At 41.6% G+C, this 18,238-nt stretch overlaps 1 protein-coding gene across 1 annotated transcript in view; it reads right to left on the minus strand.

Moving 5' to 3' along the window:
- The window catches only part of ITGAV (integrin subunit alpha V), a 382,159-nt gene that overhangs the window by 264,143 nt on the left and 99,778 nt on the right, over positions 1 to 18,238 (minus strand). The window contains exon 3 of the mRNA XM_085648702.1: positions 7,492 to 7,583. Within this exon, the coding sequence (XP_085504828.1) occupies positions 7,492 to 7,583 (92 nt within the window). The remainder of the gene's footprint in view (positions 1 to 7,491; positions 7,584 to 18,238) is intronic.

The raw sequence follows: 18,238 nt of genomic DNA on the forward strand, positions 1-18,238 counted from the left end.
AAAACACCTGTAAGCTAAGGCAAACAATTCTGGTTGATAGGATATCCTGTATTTGAAATACTCGAATTTCATTGACCAATTTCACAAAGTGGGCATTGCCCAGTTGTCTTTCCTTGTACCCCGACCAATCTACATGAAGACAAATCCTTTCAAGGCAAACAATCATTTGATGTCTACATGGAAATACAGAGAAGCAGCGGTGAAGCAATGCCTGGACTTGGGATGGAACAATAAAGTATCATAGGGGAGGGACGCGGAGGTAAGGCATGGGATCAGGAGAAAGGTCACAGTAAGGAGGGGAGTACAGCAGTATCCTGAAGGTTTGTTGAGCACTGCAGAGTTCAAAGAGGACGCATAGTGTAGTAGCACAGACGCAAAGGCAGCGGCAGTGCACCACGGGAGCAAAATGGGTGGTGAAGTACTACAGGGTCCTGTGGGGTTGTAGAGGAGTGCAAGATCCAGAGTGGGCAGAGGATGAGTGGAGAGTCCAAAGGTTTAGAACAACGTAAGGTCCAGAGTGTGGAGAAAGAAAAGGGCCAAGGGTGGAGCTGAAGCACTGGAACCAGTAATCTGTGCTGCTCCAACCCCAGCTCCCAGTGCAAGCCCAAATCCCATATACATCCCATTCCACCCATACACACCCTGTGCTGCTCAGCCACCCTGACCCAGAACTATGCACTTCTCAACCCTGGACCTTGTAGGCCTCAATCACCCTCTTAAATTTCCATGCTGCCACACCACATCTCACACTAACATTACGGACTCTGTTCTGCTCCAGCGCTCTTGGACCCTGCTACATGATAAACACTGTAGCCCATGTGCAACTCCACACTGGTGCTCCGCAATGCCCAAGCAGATCTTATAGACGGACGTGCAAGGCTAGATGACTATTCTTTTAACTATCAATCTCACATCTAAAGCATGGAACCAATTGACAATCCATCTTCAACAGGTTACCTCACATCGGGAATTCAGGAAACATCGGAAGACTTTTCACTTCACACAGTAATAGTCTGGGCCTCTAACCCTCTGTATTCCTTTTTTTGCTCTGGCAGTATAATCTAGCGCCAGGAGACCATATTGTGGTTTTTTGCTGCACTTTATAAATTTCCTATTAATTCATTCATTATGCTCCTTAATCTGCCCACAGATCCTGCACTGCTCCCCTTTCACTAAAGCCTATGATGCTTCACCCATTGGCAGTATATGAACTGCTCAACCCCTCCCAGGCCCTGTGCTGCTTCACCACCAGACTTTGTGCTGCTCTACAGATCCTGTGCGGAGCTACCAAATCTATCCAGACCAAGTGCTGCTCACCCATTCATTGAACAATGTACGTAACTAGTCTGGGGAAGGACTCTACAGTTTTCCCTTCATGTATGCTAATCTGGGCCTGGTGACAGTATCATTTAACGCTATGTATACACACAACAAAGAAGGTTTTTATTGTTGCATATGTCATGTCACATTGCTAAAAGCTGCATCATTTTATTTATTTATTTATTTATTTTTGGTATTTATAAAGCGCAACACTCATCCCATAGGATATCACGGCGCTGTAGGAAAAGAAGACTACTGAAACTGTGGTGGGGGGTTAGTTTTTGGGAAAGAGATGAGTTTTTAGTTTTTGGCGGAATTGGAGGTAGTTAGTGATGTGTCTAAGGTCCACAGGTAGCTCATTCCATCTTTTAGCCGCCAAGTATGAGAAGGCGCGTCCACCAGTCCTTACTTTGTAAATACGCTTGGGTTTCGCCAGAGCGGAGTTGTTGGATCTTAGATTCCTATTGGGGATATAGAATTCAAGTTTCTCTTGAAGGATGATGGGGCCTGTTTTATGAAGGGCTCTGTGTGCAAGGCAGAGTAATTTGAAGGTTGCCCTCTGACGCATTGGTAGCCAGTGAAGTTTTTTTAGGCATGCAGAGGCCGAATCTCGCTTGCCTTTGTTACAGACCAGTTTAGCCGCCTGGTTCTGCAAGACCTGTAGGCGGGAGAACAGTTGTTCGTTCATCCCGTCGAACAGGGCATTGCCGTAATCCAGGCGGCTAACCAGGAGGGCCTGGGTGATTGTGCGTCGACAGTCCAAAGGTATCCAGGAAAAAGTTTTTGCCAAGAGTTTGAGAATTGCAAAACCTTTGCCCCAGAGTATGCGGATGTGATCTTTCATGGACAGGGCGTCGTCCATCATGATACCAAGATTTCTGGCATACTGTTTCGGGACGGGGGCTGATCCCAGAGACGGGGGCCACCACGTGTCGTTCCATGAGAGTTTGGCTCCTCCAAACAGTAGTATCTCCGATTTTCCGGCATTTAATTTTAGGCAGTGGTTGCGCATCCATTCTGCCATTTCAGAGAGACAGCTGTGTAGTTTTTTCTTAGTTGTTTCCGACCCTTCCATTGTCACCATCAGCTGAGTGTCATCGGCATAGGAACATATGCCGATGCCCCACTTTCTTCCACTGTCAGCCAAAGATGAAACGTAGACATTAAAGAGAGTGGGGCTTAGTGAGGCCCCTTGTGGGACCCCACAGCCGATGGGACAGGGTTTAGAGTAAAATTGGCCCATGCGCACAGCTTGGGTGCGATTGCTAAGGAATGATTTAATCCATCTTAACGCTGTGGATTGCACTCCTTTGCTCAGGAGGATGTTTATTAGGCAGTCGTGTGATACCGTGTCAAACGCCGCTGACAGGTCTAGCAGTATCAGGGCCACAGATCCCCCTTGGTCTGTGATGCATCTGACACTGTCCGACACTGCCAGCAACGTTGCCTCGGTGCTGTTATTGGCTCTAAAGCCGGTCTGGGAGGGGTCCAGAAGTGAATTGTCTTCCAGGTATTTGGACAGTTGTATATTAACCATTTTTTCCAAAGCCTTGGAGAGGTAAGGGAGCTGGGAAATTGGCCTGTAATTCTCCGGGTTGAGGATATCGGATCCGGCTTTCTTCAGGAGGGGAATTACAGATGCGTGCTTCCAGGTTTCTGGAAAAGATGCGGTGGTGAGGGACTGGTTAAAAAGTTTGGTGACGAAAGGGCAAAGTGTCGGTGCAATTTCAGAGAACACAAAATAAGGACATGGGTCTGCAGGAGAGCCTGATCTAATTGTCTTTAGAACTGATAGTACCTCGTTTTCAGAAAGTGGTTGAAAATTGGTTAGACGTGGGAGATTGCCTGCGTCCGGATGGACATTATCCTTGTCTGATATTGACGAATTTTCATCGGGGTTATCGGGCAGGGAAGAGGAATGTGAAGGGGTGAAAGTGGAATAAATTTTATTAATCTTCTCGACAAAGAAGGTGCTGATACGTTCGCAGGCCTCAGTTGAGGGGGTGAGGGTTTGTGAGGTGCTGGATGGATTACTAAGCTCCTTTACAATTTTGAACAGTTCTTTTGCGGAGTTATGGTTTTCATGGATTCGTTGCGTGAGGAATGCTTTTTTCGCATCTCGAATGGCAAGAATATATTGTTTCCGCTTAGTGACATAGTCTGCTCTTGTTTCTGAATCTTTGGTTTGCCTCCATCGATGTTCAGTTTTCTGGCATTCCTTTTTGAGGCTTTTAAGGAGAGGGGTATACCATTTTTCCCTGGTAGTTGTTTTTTTCCTTAGTTCCCGCATGGGTGCTAGTTTATCTAAAGTTTGGCGAATTCTGGTTTCTAGCAAAGTGAGGTTATCACAGACGGAGGAGTCATCCTGCAATATGACATCTATCTCAAGAAAGTAATTTTGAAAGTTGGAGTCATTGATTAGTCTCCAAGCTCTGTTGGTGGTGAGGGGGGTGGATCTAGACTTCGCGAATTTACCGGGGAGTTTGAAGGAGGAGGATAGCATGGAATGATCAGACCAGGGCAAGGGAAGGATTTCCTTCATGGTAGTCGACTCAATGTTGGTAAAAAGGAGATCCAGGGTGTGTCCTGCTGAATGTGTAGGGCCCTCAACCAGCTGCTTAAGTTGCAGTATTTCCATGTCGTACTTCAACTGTGACGATCCGGGTGCATTAGTATTTTCATAATGGACATTGAAGTCACCAATGACCATGTCATTTTTATGTTTCAGGCAGGATGGAAGCAATTGATTCAATAGTTTAGTGCCTATGCTGGTTTGTTGTCCTGGCGGATTATAGACAACTGCACCGGCTAGTATGATGAGGTTCTCCGCGAGGATTTTAAATGGAAGAATCTCATGTTCAGGGTAGACAGATGTTGTTTCCGTGAGACATGTTAGGTGGTCTCTGAAAATCACAGCAACTCCACCTCCTTTTTTTTGGCTTTGTCTATTGTGTGTGATTATTTTGTATTCAGGGGGAAGGGCGTTAGCCAGGTCTGGTGCACTAGCATCAGATAGCCATGTTTCTGTAATAAAGACCAGATCAGGGGTCCTAAATGTTAGTATGTCCCAGATATCTAAAGCATGTTTGGGAAGAGATCTGGCATTAAAATATAGACATTTCAATTCCAGCTGGTTGCTGGTGGGGAGTGTGTGATGATCAGTTGGGTGTAGACCCGGGCTCGACCATCGACATGAGCGACAGGAGATAGATCCATAAGATAGGCCAGGGTCAGTTTGGATGCATGGAGGCGGTCCAGCAACCGTGGTGGTTTTGTTAAGAGCTAGTAAATCATTGCGAGTGTAGCGGATGGGTTTAGCCGTGGATGAGCTGGAGCCTGTAGGGGGTATAGCCCCTAGTCCCGGTCGGTCGCGGACGGGCGCAGACGGGCTTGCCTTAAGCGCGCCTTCGGCGCGCAAACGGCGCTCCCGCTGCGCTCGTCCGCTGCGCTTGCGAGGGAGGCACATTTAAAGAACGAGGAGGTGGGCGTGGCCTCACGGGTGGGCGTGACCTCGCGCTGAGCAGCGAGAGCGTCCGTGTAATCGTACGGTGCAGCGTTAGAACCGCTGTTTGGTATGGAGCCTGCAAGGCGGTGAATACAGAGAGGAGCTCTGTTTAAAGGTACAAAAGTATTTTTAAAAGTGAAATCAACACAAAATGCTGCAATTAACTGTTGCAGCATTTAGAGTATGTAGATCTATAAACAGTTGCATGTGTGTATTCTAAATGCTGTCCGCAACTGTGAACTAGACTTAATTGAATGATCCTTCTGATGGACCATGGTTTAAGGTCTGCGAGAACCATCTTGGATCATTAGGTACCTAGGTTTTATAGCGATTGGATCCAAGCATGTGTTACATGGCATTGGTGTTACAAGGGAGGCATCAAGTGTGGTATTTGGTATTGGAAGGATGATAGTGAAGTTGAGGCTTCCCTCTTGAGCAAATACAGGCCAATTCCAGCATTTTTAAAACTTTGTTTTGTGATAGGGCAAGATGCTTTCATTCATAGGCCTTGCAGATAGCTGGGAGTGTGTGAAAACTGTGTAAATTACATTCACTTCTGTTTTATTAGGCATTACTCTTTCTTCAGATTTGGATTGGAAAATTAAGTGCTATCCATTTCTTGTACTACAGATGGTTAGAGGTAAATTTGAGTGGTAAATTTTAGTGATGTACAGGTGTGTCATATTTAAAGGAGTCTCATGGTATGCAATTCTTTTTAGGTGAGCAGTAGGTCTAGCGTTAGTGGGATTAAGCACAGCAGGATGTAGATTATTGTCAAGTGTCTGGGCTGAACTGTTTAGTATATCCCTCATCTAATCCTATGCAATGTAATTCTTTGCGGCTGATAAGCTTCATAAATTAACCATTGGGGTCAGTGAAAAGAGCCTCTATTCAGAAGGATGTGCGGCAGGTACTGGTGGGTATGATACTGGAGGGTCACAAATTTCTGGCATTGTAGAGCAAACTGTTTTTAGTCTCCCTCTACATTTAACAATGGTTTCGTTATGGTAGGAGCTGGTAACCTGGATAGATGATAGGAATCAGGGAAAATTTCTGCCTGTCCCCAATCTGCTTGATGATGACAGATGGAGGAGTAGGTCTAGCAGTAGATTGGGAATCTTGGCTTGACCTAAGGATTCTCATGGGCCACAAAGGATGTATACCGGCAATTAAAGTCTTCATCAGCTTGTCAGTTGCTTTACACTGCTACTGCCCTGCTGCACAAAAATGCAAATTATCAGTTCATGGGGATACCAACAGAACTTCTTGGCGGAAAAATGTACAACCATGTGGCATTACTGCACTTTGGGAGACAGTGTTAAGTTCACAGTTGCATAACTGAAGGTTTGCAAATGTATAGATTATAACAACAGATCTACCCCCATATTATCATTGATCCCTAAGTAAAAGCAATCTGCAAGAAGGTTCTGCACAATCTAAGGAGATTACATTTAAATGCATTTACCAAGCTAGCAAAGAATGTTAGGGTATATAATTACTGTGCTATGAAAACCTATATGAGAGCTTAAATGTTCAAGGAACTTTAAAAATCTGCTCGTCCTAATGGTAATACAAGTAACCCATAAATGGGTCTCAAATTGTGCAAATATTTTAGTTTACAGAGAGGTCTTTTTCTTCATTATCACATATGAGCACCTTCAAATATGTGAGTTCAGCATTCTTGTTGTATAAAAAAAAACGATTTTGTTTGATTTGGCAGACTACATTTTGCTTTATGTACAATAAACAAAACCCCAACTTGCCTCTTAAGTAAAGAATAGCATTGCCATTAGGGCAGGGATGGGAATATTAAAAACTCACTTTTAATAAATAGATTACTAAACATGATATGGTATATCACACTGTCACTTACATAGAAATGGCCACAAACTTTCCCACTAACATGCAGTTTTACTTATAAAACTATATTGTGTAAAAACAATATTGTTTGGAAATTGGGTTTGAGCAAAAATATTTATCATTTGAACATCACCAAGTATAGTGTCCTGATTTGTTTTTATCCTATTAAAATAGTTGTTTCCATTACACAGAATTACAAAACTTTCCTCCCCTCACTCCTGAAATATATTTTGAAATATGAGTAAATTTCATTTAGAAGCTATTTAAATGTTAAGTGTTAGAAACAAAACTGACATCCTGCAGCCTTCCATTTCACACTCGATGTACAGCACTGTTCACTATACTAAGTCCGCTAACTTTGCAGTCAGGGAAAGCAGCAAATTGCAAGAAGACATAAGGTGACATATGACATCAGTCTTTGAACGCAGAGCAAATGTGACAAGATAAAAACAAGATTTAAAGGAATATTTATTGCTCAATCACTGAGTGAACAGAACACCTATTCTTTGTCAGCACACCAGAATGGGCATGTGGTCCCTAAAAATAACTCGCCGTGATAAAATCGGACTCGCCATAACGAGTGGGCAAGTAGATTTCTCAAATATTGGCCTCTATGTGCTCTTCTGGTCTATTTACTCACTAGGCTGGTGTGAATTTTAATAGTGTTAGATTGGATTATTATTTTGTCTTTAAACTGAACTATTTGTAGGTGGATATTAAAGTTAACAATCGCACCTTTGCCCGTTAATCTCGGAACAGAGGCTAGACAAATTCAAATATCTTCTTTCCGGCAAAACAAAACTTACCAGAATTGTGTCATCTTTGGCTCGCACGGAGGCCCCAAACCATTGGTGAGACTTGAATTCTATTGGATCATTAGGAGCAAAATCTCGGTTCCCTGAAAACAACATTAAATTGGTTACTTTACACCTTGTGACAACAGTTTTTTATTTTAATATTTAAATAATTCCTGTAAAGGAAGTCGTACTGGTGAGTAAAAAAAAAAAAAGAAAACCTATGATGCAACCCGTAACAAAAAACAAATAAAATGGTAAACCTACGAATGGTTTTGCTACAAGAGTACATTTTTGAGCAACAACTTCTGGAAGCCCTTTATGGGCATTTCAAAGCTGGTTACATGACTGAGCATTTGCATACTAATGTTATAGTGCATAATTTACAAGTAGGATTCATAAAAATGCAACACATGCCCTGTTATAAAAAAAATCCGCAGTTGGATGAAGCAGAAGCCTCAGTGCATCTTCTGTAATCCCAAATAGCTAATGGGGGCAAAACAACATGAGGCAAAACGGATTCAAATTTCCAATGTTCAACACAGTATATGAAGGAAGGCTAAATAAAACAGCGCAGAAAATTCAACTGCATTTATTATACAGATATATATAGTAGAAAGGTATTCTTTCAGGATGCTTAAAGAGGGAATTCAGATTTATGTTAACAGTATTTAAGGACATTAAAGAAGTTGAGTTATTTTAACAAAACGTCACAATAAGAAATAGTTACTTAACTATAACCACAATTTAACAGCAATGTTATATTTTATAAATTACTCCACTGTCTGGGTGGAAATCAGCAGTAAAAGGAATTTCAGCTTAGTATTAAAACATAAATGTAACTGAATGGTATTGTACCCTGCCCAGCTCCTTTGTGGTTCTTATTCAGCTGAAGCAGTGTAGAGGCTTAGAACTCGACTAATCGGTAATGCCTTTTCCCCAGATTTCTAAGTCAGGAGTATGTAAGGAATTTTACAAATATTCTAACTGGAGAGGAGGGGAAAATGGTATTTGAATCTGTGAATGATAATAAAGATGGCAATATTTAGTTACAAGAAAGGTAGATAATCTTCGTGAGCAATTGGTCCTTCACACATTTTTAATGTTCTCAATTAATACTAACTAGCAAGAAGCACATAATAATTCCAGGAAAGTGAAAATTAGTTTTCATTATTGCACAGGTTGTTCAGCACAGGCTGCCCCACTATGGACCCTTCCTTGGACTGCCTAATACAGGTGTAGCACGTCCACCAGGTTAGTACCTTGCAGACGTTGATAATAGTCACTCCCACGATGACTGCCTCTTTCGATGCCATCTCTCTGGTAGTGTGTCCACAGGCTGCTGCAGAAGGGAGTCTGGTGATTTTTGTATGATAGGGGCTGTAATCCATAGACTGAAGCTTTACCTTTCAGATGGCTTCATCTTAGTTGGATTGATGGAGACAAATAACTGGACTTTCTTAATATCCTCATCCTGCCTAAATAGAATTTGAGAATCCGGCATCTAGCCAGATTAGAATCCTCCCTCACGGAGAAGACTGATACTGAAAGAATGTAGATGAATCCACTGGTTGGTTGAGATGGGATTCCATAGGAACTCCCGAGATGAATTTGAGATAGGTGCGCAAAACTGCTTTAATTTTGAATATTTCAGTGTATGTTTCATTTCTGGAAAAGGCTCAATGACAGGTTCTCAAAAGGGGTGTGCCCTGTCTACCAAAAGAAAGGCTGGAAATAAGCCTTACATCGACTCTTTGATGATAATGTGTTGTGAGAAAAGAGCCTTGGATCCTTGTTATTTCATCAATCCTGAGGTCTCTGTCATTATCAGACAGATTTAGGAACACTTTAGTTTTGAAAGTGCGAACGTTTGAAAGTCTCATGTGAATCAAACACTGAAAGAACTGATGAGGTGGAGATGATAGGGACTACTACCCTTGCTTTTTCGAAACTAAAGACATAACGCTTGCCACCTTAAAACATATTTTCTCTTGTCTATTTATCTCTCCCTACCTAGTTAACCAAATAAACTGGACCATGCTGTCAGATGCAATAATGCAGAGTCAAAGTGCAGACTCTGCCTTTTCTTCTTCACTCATCACATTGTCAGTTCTACTAAAAGTACTCCATTGAAACTTGTGTTAGGGAAGGTTTCTCAAGATCTGTGTACACAAATGCTGAATCTTTTACAATAGACTGGTGTCAAGGTAAAGGGAGAAAATGTGAAAGCAAACATTCTAAACCTTCCATAGCAAAGACTTTTGCTGTGTCCTTAGATGGCACTGTCTGTAGATAATGAACTGGCATATGTTTTTCACTTTCATAGTGAGGAGATCTAGAGGTTCTAGAGTAGGTCTTCTGAATTTGTCAGCTACTATTAGAAGATGCTGCTTTTTCCAGCTCTACTCATGCCACATACATTTGTCTCTACAGAGTACAGGTTGTTGGATAAATAAGATTCATTTTTTAAGAAGTTGAAAATATTGTACTGCTTTCCCCAGTGTCACTCTTCCTGTGCCGTGATGGATGAACGGGGGAACCTCCAACCTCCTATCTTTCTGACATAAAACTTAAATATTGTTTTGCCTCTCTAAGCCTTAATGGTGGAATGTCATATTTGGGACAGAAAGGATTGCAAAGTTGATCTATTTGCTCAAAGACATCGATTTGCAACCATTTCTCTGCACTAGACCGAGGTCGCATAGTTGGACACCACGATCCTCTAGTGATGCCTCCACAGAATGAATGGAGGTATTCTGTGTCTAAAGGAGGAGACCAGGAAAGGCCTCTGGGCAGCAGCCTCCTTGTAAGGGCCTCAGTACTAAGTTTATGATCCCAATAGCCTCTCATAGGCCTCCTTTGTGAGTCTCACTTTTCTTGGTGACATTCGAAGGCGGCAATATAGAACCAGTTGGATGATGTAATCATGACATTACTTGTAATAGGAGGAGATCTCCCAGTAAATTTACCAATAATGGCTGAGTTGCATGGATGTTGTTGCTCTCCAGCTTCAAGGTAGATATTGCCCCCTACCAGGCATTACAAACATAGGGGAGGAACTCTGAAAGGAGGGTCCCCTACAAGTAGTTCAGTTCCTTGCCAGTAAATTTGTATCTACAAATTATTCAGATTTAGATATAATTTTTCTATTTTGTTTATGCATTTTTGTTCTATTTACTTTATGATTGATACTTCTTTTCTATATATTATATGACATAACTAAGAACTATTTTTAGAAGCAGGGAGTATGGTGAGGTGATTATTGTTGATGTAAAAATAAATGTTAACATTTTGCAGTTATGATAGAACACTACACAAAAGAGTCATAGCGGAGGCTTAGGTAAATATACAGAAAAGCAGGCACACTTCACAAATGTAGAGAAGAATGGATCTATATGTCCACACAAAGTTCAATATTCAGTGCAGCCATGGTCACAGTGATACTATAAACTGGTCACAGGTCAAATTCACCAGGGACTAGTCATTGGGTTAACGCTTCCTCCAGGCACCTTGAGGGAAGCAATAACTCAAGACGTATATCTCGGCATTACTGCAAACAGTTAGAATTCCCAGCTTTCATTGGAACATTAGTTGCGGTTGAGGATGACTGGTGAGGGGCACTGGTCATAGATCTTGACCATGCCAAAGCGAGCAAAGTTCTTTGGAGGGAAGGGCACAGAAAGGAATGTTAAGGAGGTTAGGGTGTGGGGGAGTTTCCAAACAGGGTGGATTCCAATTGATACAAGAGTTTTGCAAGGGAGCAGCCAGAGGGTGATTCCTGAGCCCCTAGGCTTCTTACTTGAGAAGAGCCTAACATTCCGCCCAATCCCATTTTAGGAGTATGAGTGACCAAGCCCTAATAAAATCAAATAAAATCTTTGTTTTCAGCCATGACGGCCATGCAAATTAACAATACAGATTAAAATACAATGGTTACGATAACATTTACAGTTGACTCTTATGATCACGATAAATAAAAATACAAATAGCCCAATAGGTTCAGCAATTTTTAGAATTATGGCTGTAATTTGCCATATACCCAAGTTATAGTTTCGCAGTTTGACTTATTGAAAATTTTCAACTGAGCAGCAGGCCAAATCTGTATGCTGCCCTTTGGTGTGCTAATTGAGTTGTATAGGTAAAAAGAGGGTAGTTATTTTTTTTTTTAAACACGCAAAAAAAACTGTTGAGACTGTGGTCATGAAATAAAGATGCATAATGTGTACAAAATGTATTCCCTGAGACTCACTAGGTTACCAGTACTGGCAATTTCCGCCATTTAAATGTCAATGGGAAGAGTTCTTTGGTATTTTTTTGCAATGTCAATATGGGAGGAAGCTTGCTTTTTTTTTTTTTTTTTTTTTTTTTTTTCTTTTTTAAGTCCTCATATTACGTGCTTAGCTCCAATCTATCAAAACCAAAGGACCGCCACAGAGCAAAGGAAAGAGTGGTCGAGTGCAGTGCTGTCTCAGCTTATAGCTGGTAGGAGAAAGTTCATTCGGGAGGGAAGAAGACCGGTTCCCCACAGCAACAATCGCAACAGCCAAACATGATTTTGCTTAGGGAAGTGCCTCCGGAGATAGTGCCCAAGTTATCGAGACCCCCATAGCTCCAAGACTGTTGGTCATGGCAGCGAGGATAAGCAATGTACGTGTTAATCATAGGACCTGGGAAAAAAAAAAAAAAAAAAAAAAAAAAAAAAAAAAAAACAGGTTTATCGCTGCTATCCGAGCATTGCCCAAAAAGCTCTCCTATTGGGGTTTCCTGCTCTGGCGAGATCGAGTTTGGAAATTTGAAGAAGTGAAACTCGCCATTCATGCTCTGTAGGTGGTTGAGCATCTTTCCAATGCCTACATATCTCCCTACGCGCCGCTAAAGTGGAGTAGAATGTTAGGTTGGTTGCGGCATTGCGGATTTTACTCTTGAGACCAAATATAACAAGAGCTAGGTCTATGGAGATATGTTCACCCAGAAATTGTGAAAGCTTATTACTAATGGCTTCCCAAAAAGCGGATAAATTTGGACAATCATAAAACATATGAGTGTCTGATGCTGCGATTAACCCGCATCTTGGGCATAAGACTGGGCCTGTTAAAGAAAACTTAGTCAACCTCTGAGGGGAATAGTATGCCCTATGTATAGTGAATAAGTGGTTTCTACGAAGCCATGCCGGTTTAACTAGGTCCCAAAGCATTGAGCAAGAGGCTATCCAAAGTTCTTCAACATCTACGCCTGGCATTAGTTCAGCCCATAGTGACGTCGGTAGATGAAAGTTAGCATCTATTTCATCGATTATTTTGTTATACCAACATGAAATTTCTTTTTTTGCGGCGGGGCTTTCCATGAGGCAAGTTACCAAGTCACTATTGCCACCTATAGGCAGCTTACTAATCCGTGCTGGCTGCTCTTTGTATGACTGTGACCAGCTGGAGATCTGAATATATTTAAATCTCGAGAAACTTGTGCCTACTTTGTTTGTTAAATAGTCCCATGGAAGTAATGTCCCATCCATAAACAGGTCATCCCACCTATTTATACCTGCCTCTATTAGCGGGTTAGTCAGGGCATCTGTTGTCCATGCGGGAGGGACGGGTAGATCCCATATGGGAGCCCTCCCAGAATAGTATCCAACATTTATCGCATGCCTCACTTTATACCAAGTAGATGCAATCCCTTGTAAAACTTTCAATTTTATTTTCTTGAAGAATTTGGGGTCACCAAATTTAAACAAGAATGCAGATTGGTCTACTCCTTCACATTCAAGTAATGTAGAAAAAAGAAGGCCCAGCCCTGTTAAAGTAGGGGTTTTAAGTAGCATACGTGTGTGCGTGAGCTGAAAAGCCCATGCATAAATTTGGAGATCTGGGCCAGCCAACCCTCCCTTCTCCCTCCGTCGCCTGATTTTTTTCCACGAAATTCTTGGGCTCTTACTATTCCAGATAAAGCTGGTTATCGCGCTCTGTAGCTTTACAATCAATTTTGAGTCAAAAAAAAGTGGAATAGAGTTAAACAAAAAAGAGACTTTAGGTAAGATACTCATCTTCACTAAGTTAACCTTTCCCAAAACAGTGAGAGGAAGATGTGACCAGTCTCTAATATGTTTCCGGCACTCTGCAGCAATTTTGTTGAAGTTAAGTGAAGCAATCAAATTAATGTCTTTAACTATATTGATCCCCAGATATCGAAGTTGGGTTTTAGATGTGCCATTGTTGCCAATTGAGTTACTATTCCAGGACATTGACTCTGTCTTTTGGGCATTAATCTCATACCCAGAAACTTTACCGAATTTTAGAGCCTGGTCAATTATCTCTGGGTATGCTTCATCATAATTCGTTGTAAAAATCATAATATCATCTGCATAAAGTGCCACCTTTTTATCCCAACCACCAAAAATAAAAGGTTTAATCAGTATACTGTCTCTTAAGATTTGGGCAAAAGGTTCTATATAGACATCGAAAAGAAGGGGTGACAGGGGACAGCCCTGCCTAGTTCCCCTCGTGACCCTGAAGGTCTCAGTCAAACCCCCGTTTATCAAAAGTGAGGCAGATGGGCACCTATATAACAAATTCAACGTTCTCAAAAATCTGTCCCCCACATTGAACTTCCTCAAGGCCTCCGACAGGTACAACCAGTTCACCCTGTCGAAGGCCTTTGTTGCATCCAACGTGAGGACATCCAGAGGGATAGCCTCCTTTATGGCGATGTCTATAGAGCCTAGTAATTCATACGTGAGCTCACAAAGCTGTCTCCCCTTAATAAACCCTTTTTGGTTATGTGCTATAATGTCTGGCGCCACCCGACCCAACCGTTTGGCCAGTATGGTGGCAAAGATTTTATAGTCGGCATTTAATATAGAAATAGGCCGATATGAGCCGCAGTCTGTGGGGGGTTTGCCGGGCTTCAAAATAAGGGTTATAGAGGCATTGTCCCATGATTCAGGTGGTATTTCGCCATGTCTTAGTATTTGGTTAAAAAGAATCACTAAGATTGGAGAGACCTGAGTGATAAGCTTTTTATATATTTCACTTGGCAAACCGTCAGTGCCTGTAGCCTTTCCTCCCTTTGCTCTCCTTATTGCCTCTTCTACCTCTATAATAGTTATCTCCTCGTCCAAAGAGTGGTTCTGTTCTGGTGTTAGAGATGGTAGAGAGATACCTTCTAGCCAACTCAAGATGTCATTCTGGGTAACGTTTAAGTCATCTTTATAGATGGATTGAAAGAAATTTCTAAAAACTACTCTAATTTCATCATCCCTTGAAAAGGTGCCCTCCGTGGATGTAACAGACGATATGTTGTTTCGAACCCGGTCTGATTTAATTTTCCAGGCAAGCAATTTCCCTGCTCCCTCCCCGTATTGGAAATGCGAAAGCTTACTTGCCTCCCATCTCCGAAGGACACGTTTCTCTAGAACTGCGGATAATGAGTGCTTCAGCCTGTCCAACTCAGCGTGTTTTCCGGCGAGGTCGTTGTCATTGTCAATTACTCCTGTATTATCTATATCGGCCTGTACTAATAAGATATTGTTTTCAATAAGGGTTACTTCCTCTGCATATTGTCTTCTTCTATAGGCCACTTTGTTTTTAATAAGACCTCTCAATGTACATTTAAATGCATCCCATAAAATTCCTATTGGGGTTGTACCGATATTGGTGTTAAAAAAGTGGCGGGTTTCTGACTGTAGAAATTCGATATCCTCTGTTGTTCTGAGTAAAGACCTATCAAAGGACCACATTCTTATTAGAGGTGGCGTGTCCAACTTTAATTCTAACACTATTGCAGAGTGGTCAGAAAGATGCATTGGATTATAGTATATTGAAGTAATATTATCAGCCAGAACTCTACTAGTGAGAATAAAATCTATTCTTGATTTGTGACTATACTTCGAGTTCCTGAATGAAAAATCCTGCCTTAGACCCTCCCTAAACCGCCAAATGTCGATAAAATCGTACTGGTTCATTAAGCCTACTAAGCAAGATCTAGATTTAGAGGTGGTTTTTTGTCTGCTGTTAGGGGATTTGTCAAGAAGTGGATTTAAAGTGATGTTAAAATCCCCAGCTATAATCACCGGGTCTGGGAAATTTAGCAAATGATTGAAAAGGGTTTTCAATACAGAGGGGTCATCGATATTTGGACCATAATAGCCCACTAATGTTACCTTTGCTTCACCCAACTCTACTGCTGCAATGACCCAACGCCCTCCAGGATCCACTTTCTGTTGTTTTATCTTAAACCTTACTGATTTTTTGAAGAAGATTGAGACCCCCCGTATGTTAGACCCTTGTGTTGTGGAAATAGAAGATTCTATCCATCTATTCCTTTGGACCAACTCGTGTATCTCACTTTCTGTTAGGTGTGTCTCCTGGAGGATAATGATCCCCGCATCCGTATCACGGAGATATTGCATAATTTTATTCGCTCGGGGCTTGGTGCGGAGACCATTAACATTCCAGGATAGTAAATTAAGTCTACTCATTGTGTTGTAGCTTTAGGTTACTCGGTAAGACTAACTGTAGACCTAATGAAGTATATGGCTGTCTGTATAGATTCATGTTATCTGAGATAAGATGAGTATAAAAACTTATAACTACAAACTTAATTAAACGCAAAGATTGGAGCTCTTTTATGAAAGTGTGCTTATGCCCCACCACCCCCCCACGCCCAACCCTCCCCCCCTGGGAAAACCCTGTGCTCACCACCCGGAAGAGTTTCCGGAAGTAAGTGCCCCTAGCTCTTCCCCGTCTCGACCCTGTGTGCCTCTACTATATTTAGTGTGAACTCGCCATTAAATATTCACACATATTATAGGCAAGTACTATTCTTATGTGTATTTATTTATTTTGTGTGTTTTCCCCCCCCCCCTTTTTTTTATTTTTTTATTCTTGTTCTTTTTATATCCTTCATTCCTTTTTTTTTTTTTTTTTTTATTCCCTTATCCTTTATGTTTTTTTTTTTTATTATATTTTCCCATTTTTTTTTTTCCTCTTTCCTTTTCTTTTTCTCTTTCTTTTTCCTTTCCCGTTTTTTCCTAATAGTTCAATATTTAGTAGCGTTCAGGTTTTTAAACAAGACTTTTTTTTTTTTTTGCGCACAGGCATTAGGAACTTAACTGATGGTGCTAAAATTATACGGTTTCAACTCCATTAACTTAATGTAAGTAATGTAAGTGTATTTATGTAGTTATGTAGTTATGTGTTCCTTTTTTTTTCCCCTTTATATTTTGGGGGGGGGATTTCTCCATATATGGAGATTATGACCTCAATGCATAATGTCACACTCTTTGTTTCTTATTGCCAAGAGACATTAGGAGATCATCTGCAGCTTGCACTGATCTGATGTTGTGCATTTTGTTGTCTATCATGATTTTAAGAGAAGCAGGAAAGCCCATCTGTACTGTTGCGCCTAACTTGCGGAAAGCGTCCATCCTTCGCCCTAGCTCCCATTGTTTATCCAAGGTGAAGCGGGACAGATCAGAGCGGATCTGGAAGTTATATCCCTTGTATGTCTGTGACTTGAGCTTAAGTCCCTGGTTCAAAATTTGTTCTTTTAAAGAATAGGTATGGAAATTAATGAGAATTTTCCTGGGCTTGGCCCGCTGCATGTTACGTCTGAAGGGGTCTCTATGTATACGCTGAATATCCGCTGCTAACTCCTCAGTAGATTGAGAAATATTTAGTGTTTCTTTTAGTAAGGTAGTTATATAACTCTTGATATCAGCACCTTCGCTCCCCTCAGGAATATTCAAAATGCGTACATTACTCCGCCTTGCGTTGTTTTCCAAAGTCTCCATTCTTTCGGAGAGGGCTTGTTCTTCTTTTCTAAGCTTTACAATATCTTCCGTGGTGCCTTCAGCTCTCATTGATATTTGGCCCACTGTCTCTTCTAAAGCTTGAGTTCTTAGCGTCAGGTTGCCTAGTCTCTCATCAAGAGATTCACAAAAAGTTCTTATCTCTCTCTGGTTAGAGGCTGACTCAGCAAAACCTTGTTTAATCTCTGCAGATAAGGCTGCAAACATTGCTTGTACCGAGGCTACAGAAATAGTCTCTGTGCCTGTAACAACCACTTCACTTAATTCTTGGGAGACGCCCAAAGAAGTTTCATCAAATAATCTAGCCTCGTAGTTGTCTTCAATGTGATTGATAGAGCTCTCAGCTAAGTCATTTCTACCAACTACTGAGGAGTTCGGTAATAATACTCCATCTACTGCCATCGCATTTTCATTTTCTGTTGCGCCTTGTTCCGCTATATTTTTCAGATCTGAGCTCTCTGCCACAAACTCCACCAAAGGAGTCTCTTCTACTTGTGTAGTATGGGATGGATCCGCGCAGGGAACTTGATTTTCAACTAAAGTGGTTAATGTCTTAGGTAACACATCCGACTCTTTGTTTTCCATAGTCTTGAATCCTGATTTAGAAGTATTACTACTGGACTGGGTTTGCTCTCTCCCAAGGCTCAAGATCTGAGGAATCACTTTAAAATATGAGCGCAGAGAGGGGGTCACTCTGGGGATGGTAGCGGTTAAGGGTTTAGCTTTGGCGCGTTTTCTCCCCCTTTTTGCTTTAACCTCCACTGAGAGATAAGAGGATGTTTCTTCGTTCAATTGATCTAATTTTGAACTTTCCCCTGTTTCAGAAACCTCCTTATCCACCTCCTCGGCAACAACTTACAATGTACTCTTTCCTCTCTTTCTGCGAGGTGCTGCTGCTCCCACTAAGTCCTTTGATGCCCCCTTCCCTCTGAGTTTCCTAACGGGCTCCACAGG

Source organism: Triturus cristatus, chromosome 3_2 (genome assembly GCF_964204655.1).
Source record: "Triturus cristatus chromosome 3_2, aTriCri1.1, whole genome shotgun sequence".
Lineage (NCBI taxonomy): Eukaryota > Metazoa > Chordata > Amphibia > Caudata > Salamandridae > Triturus > Triturus cristatus.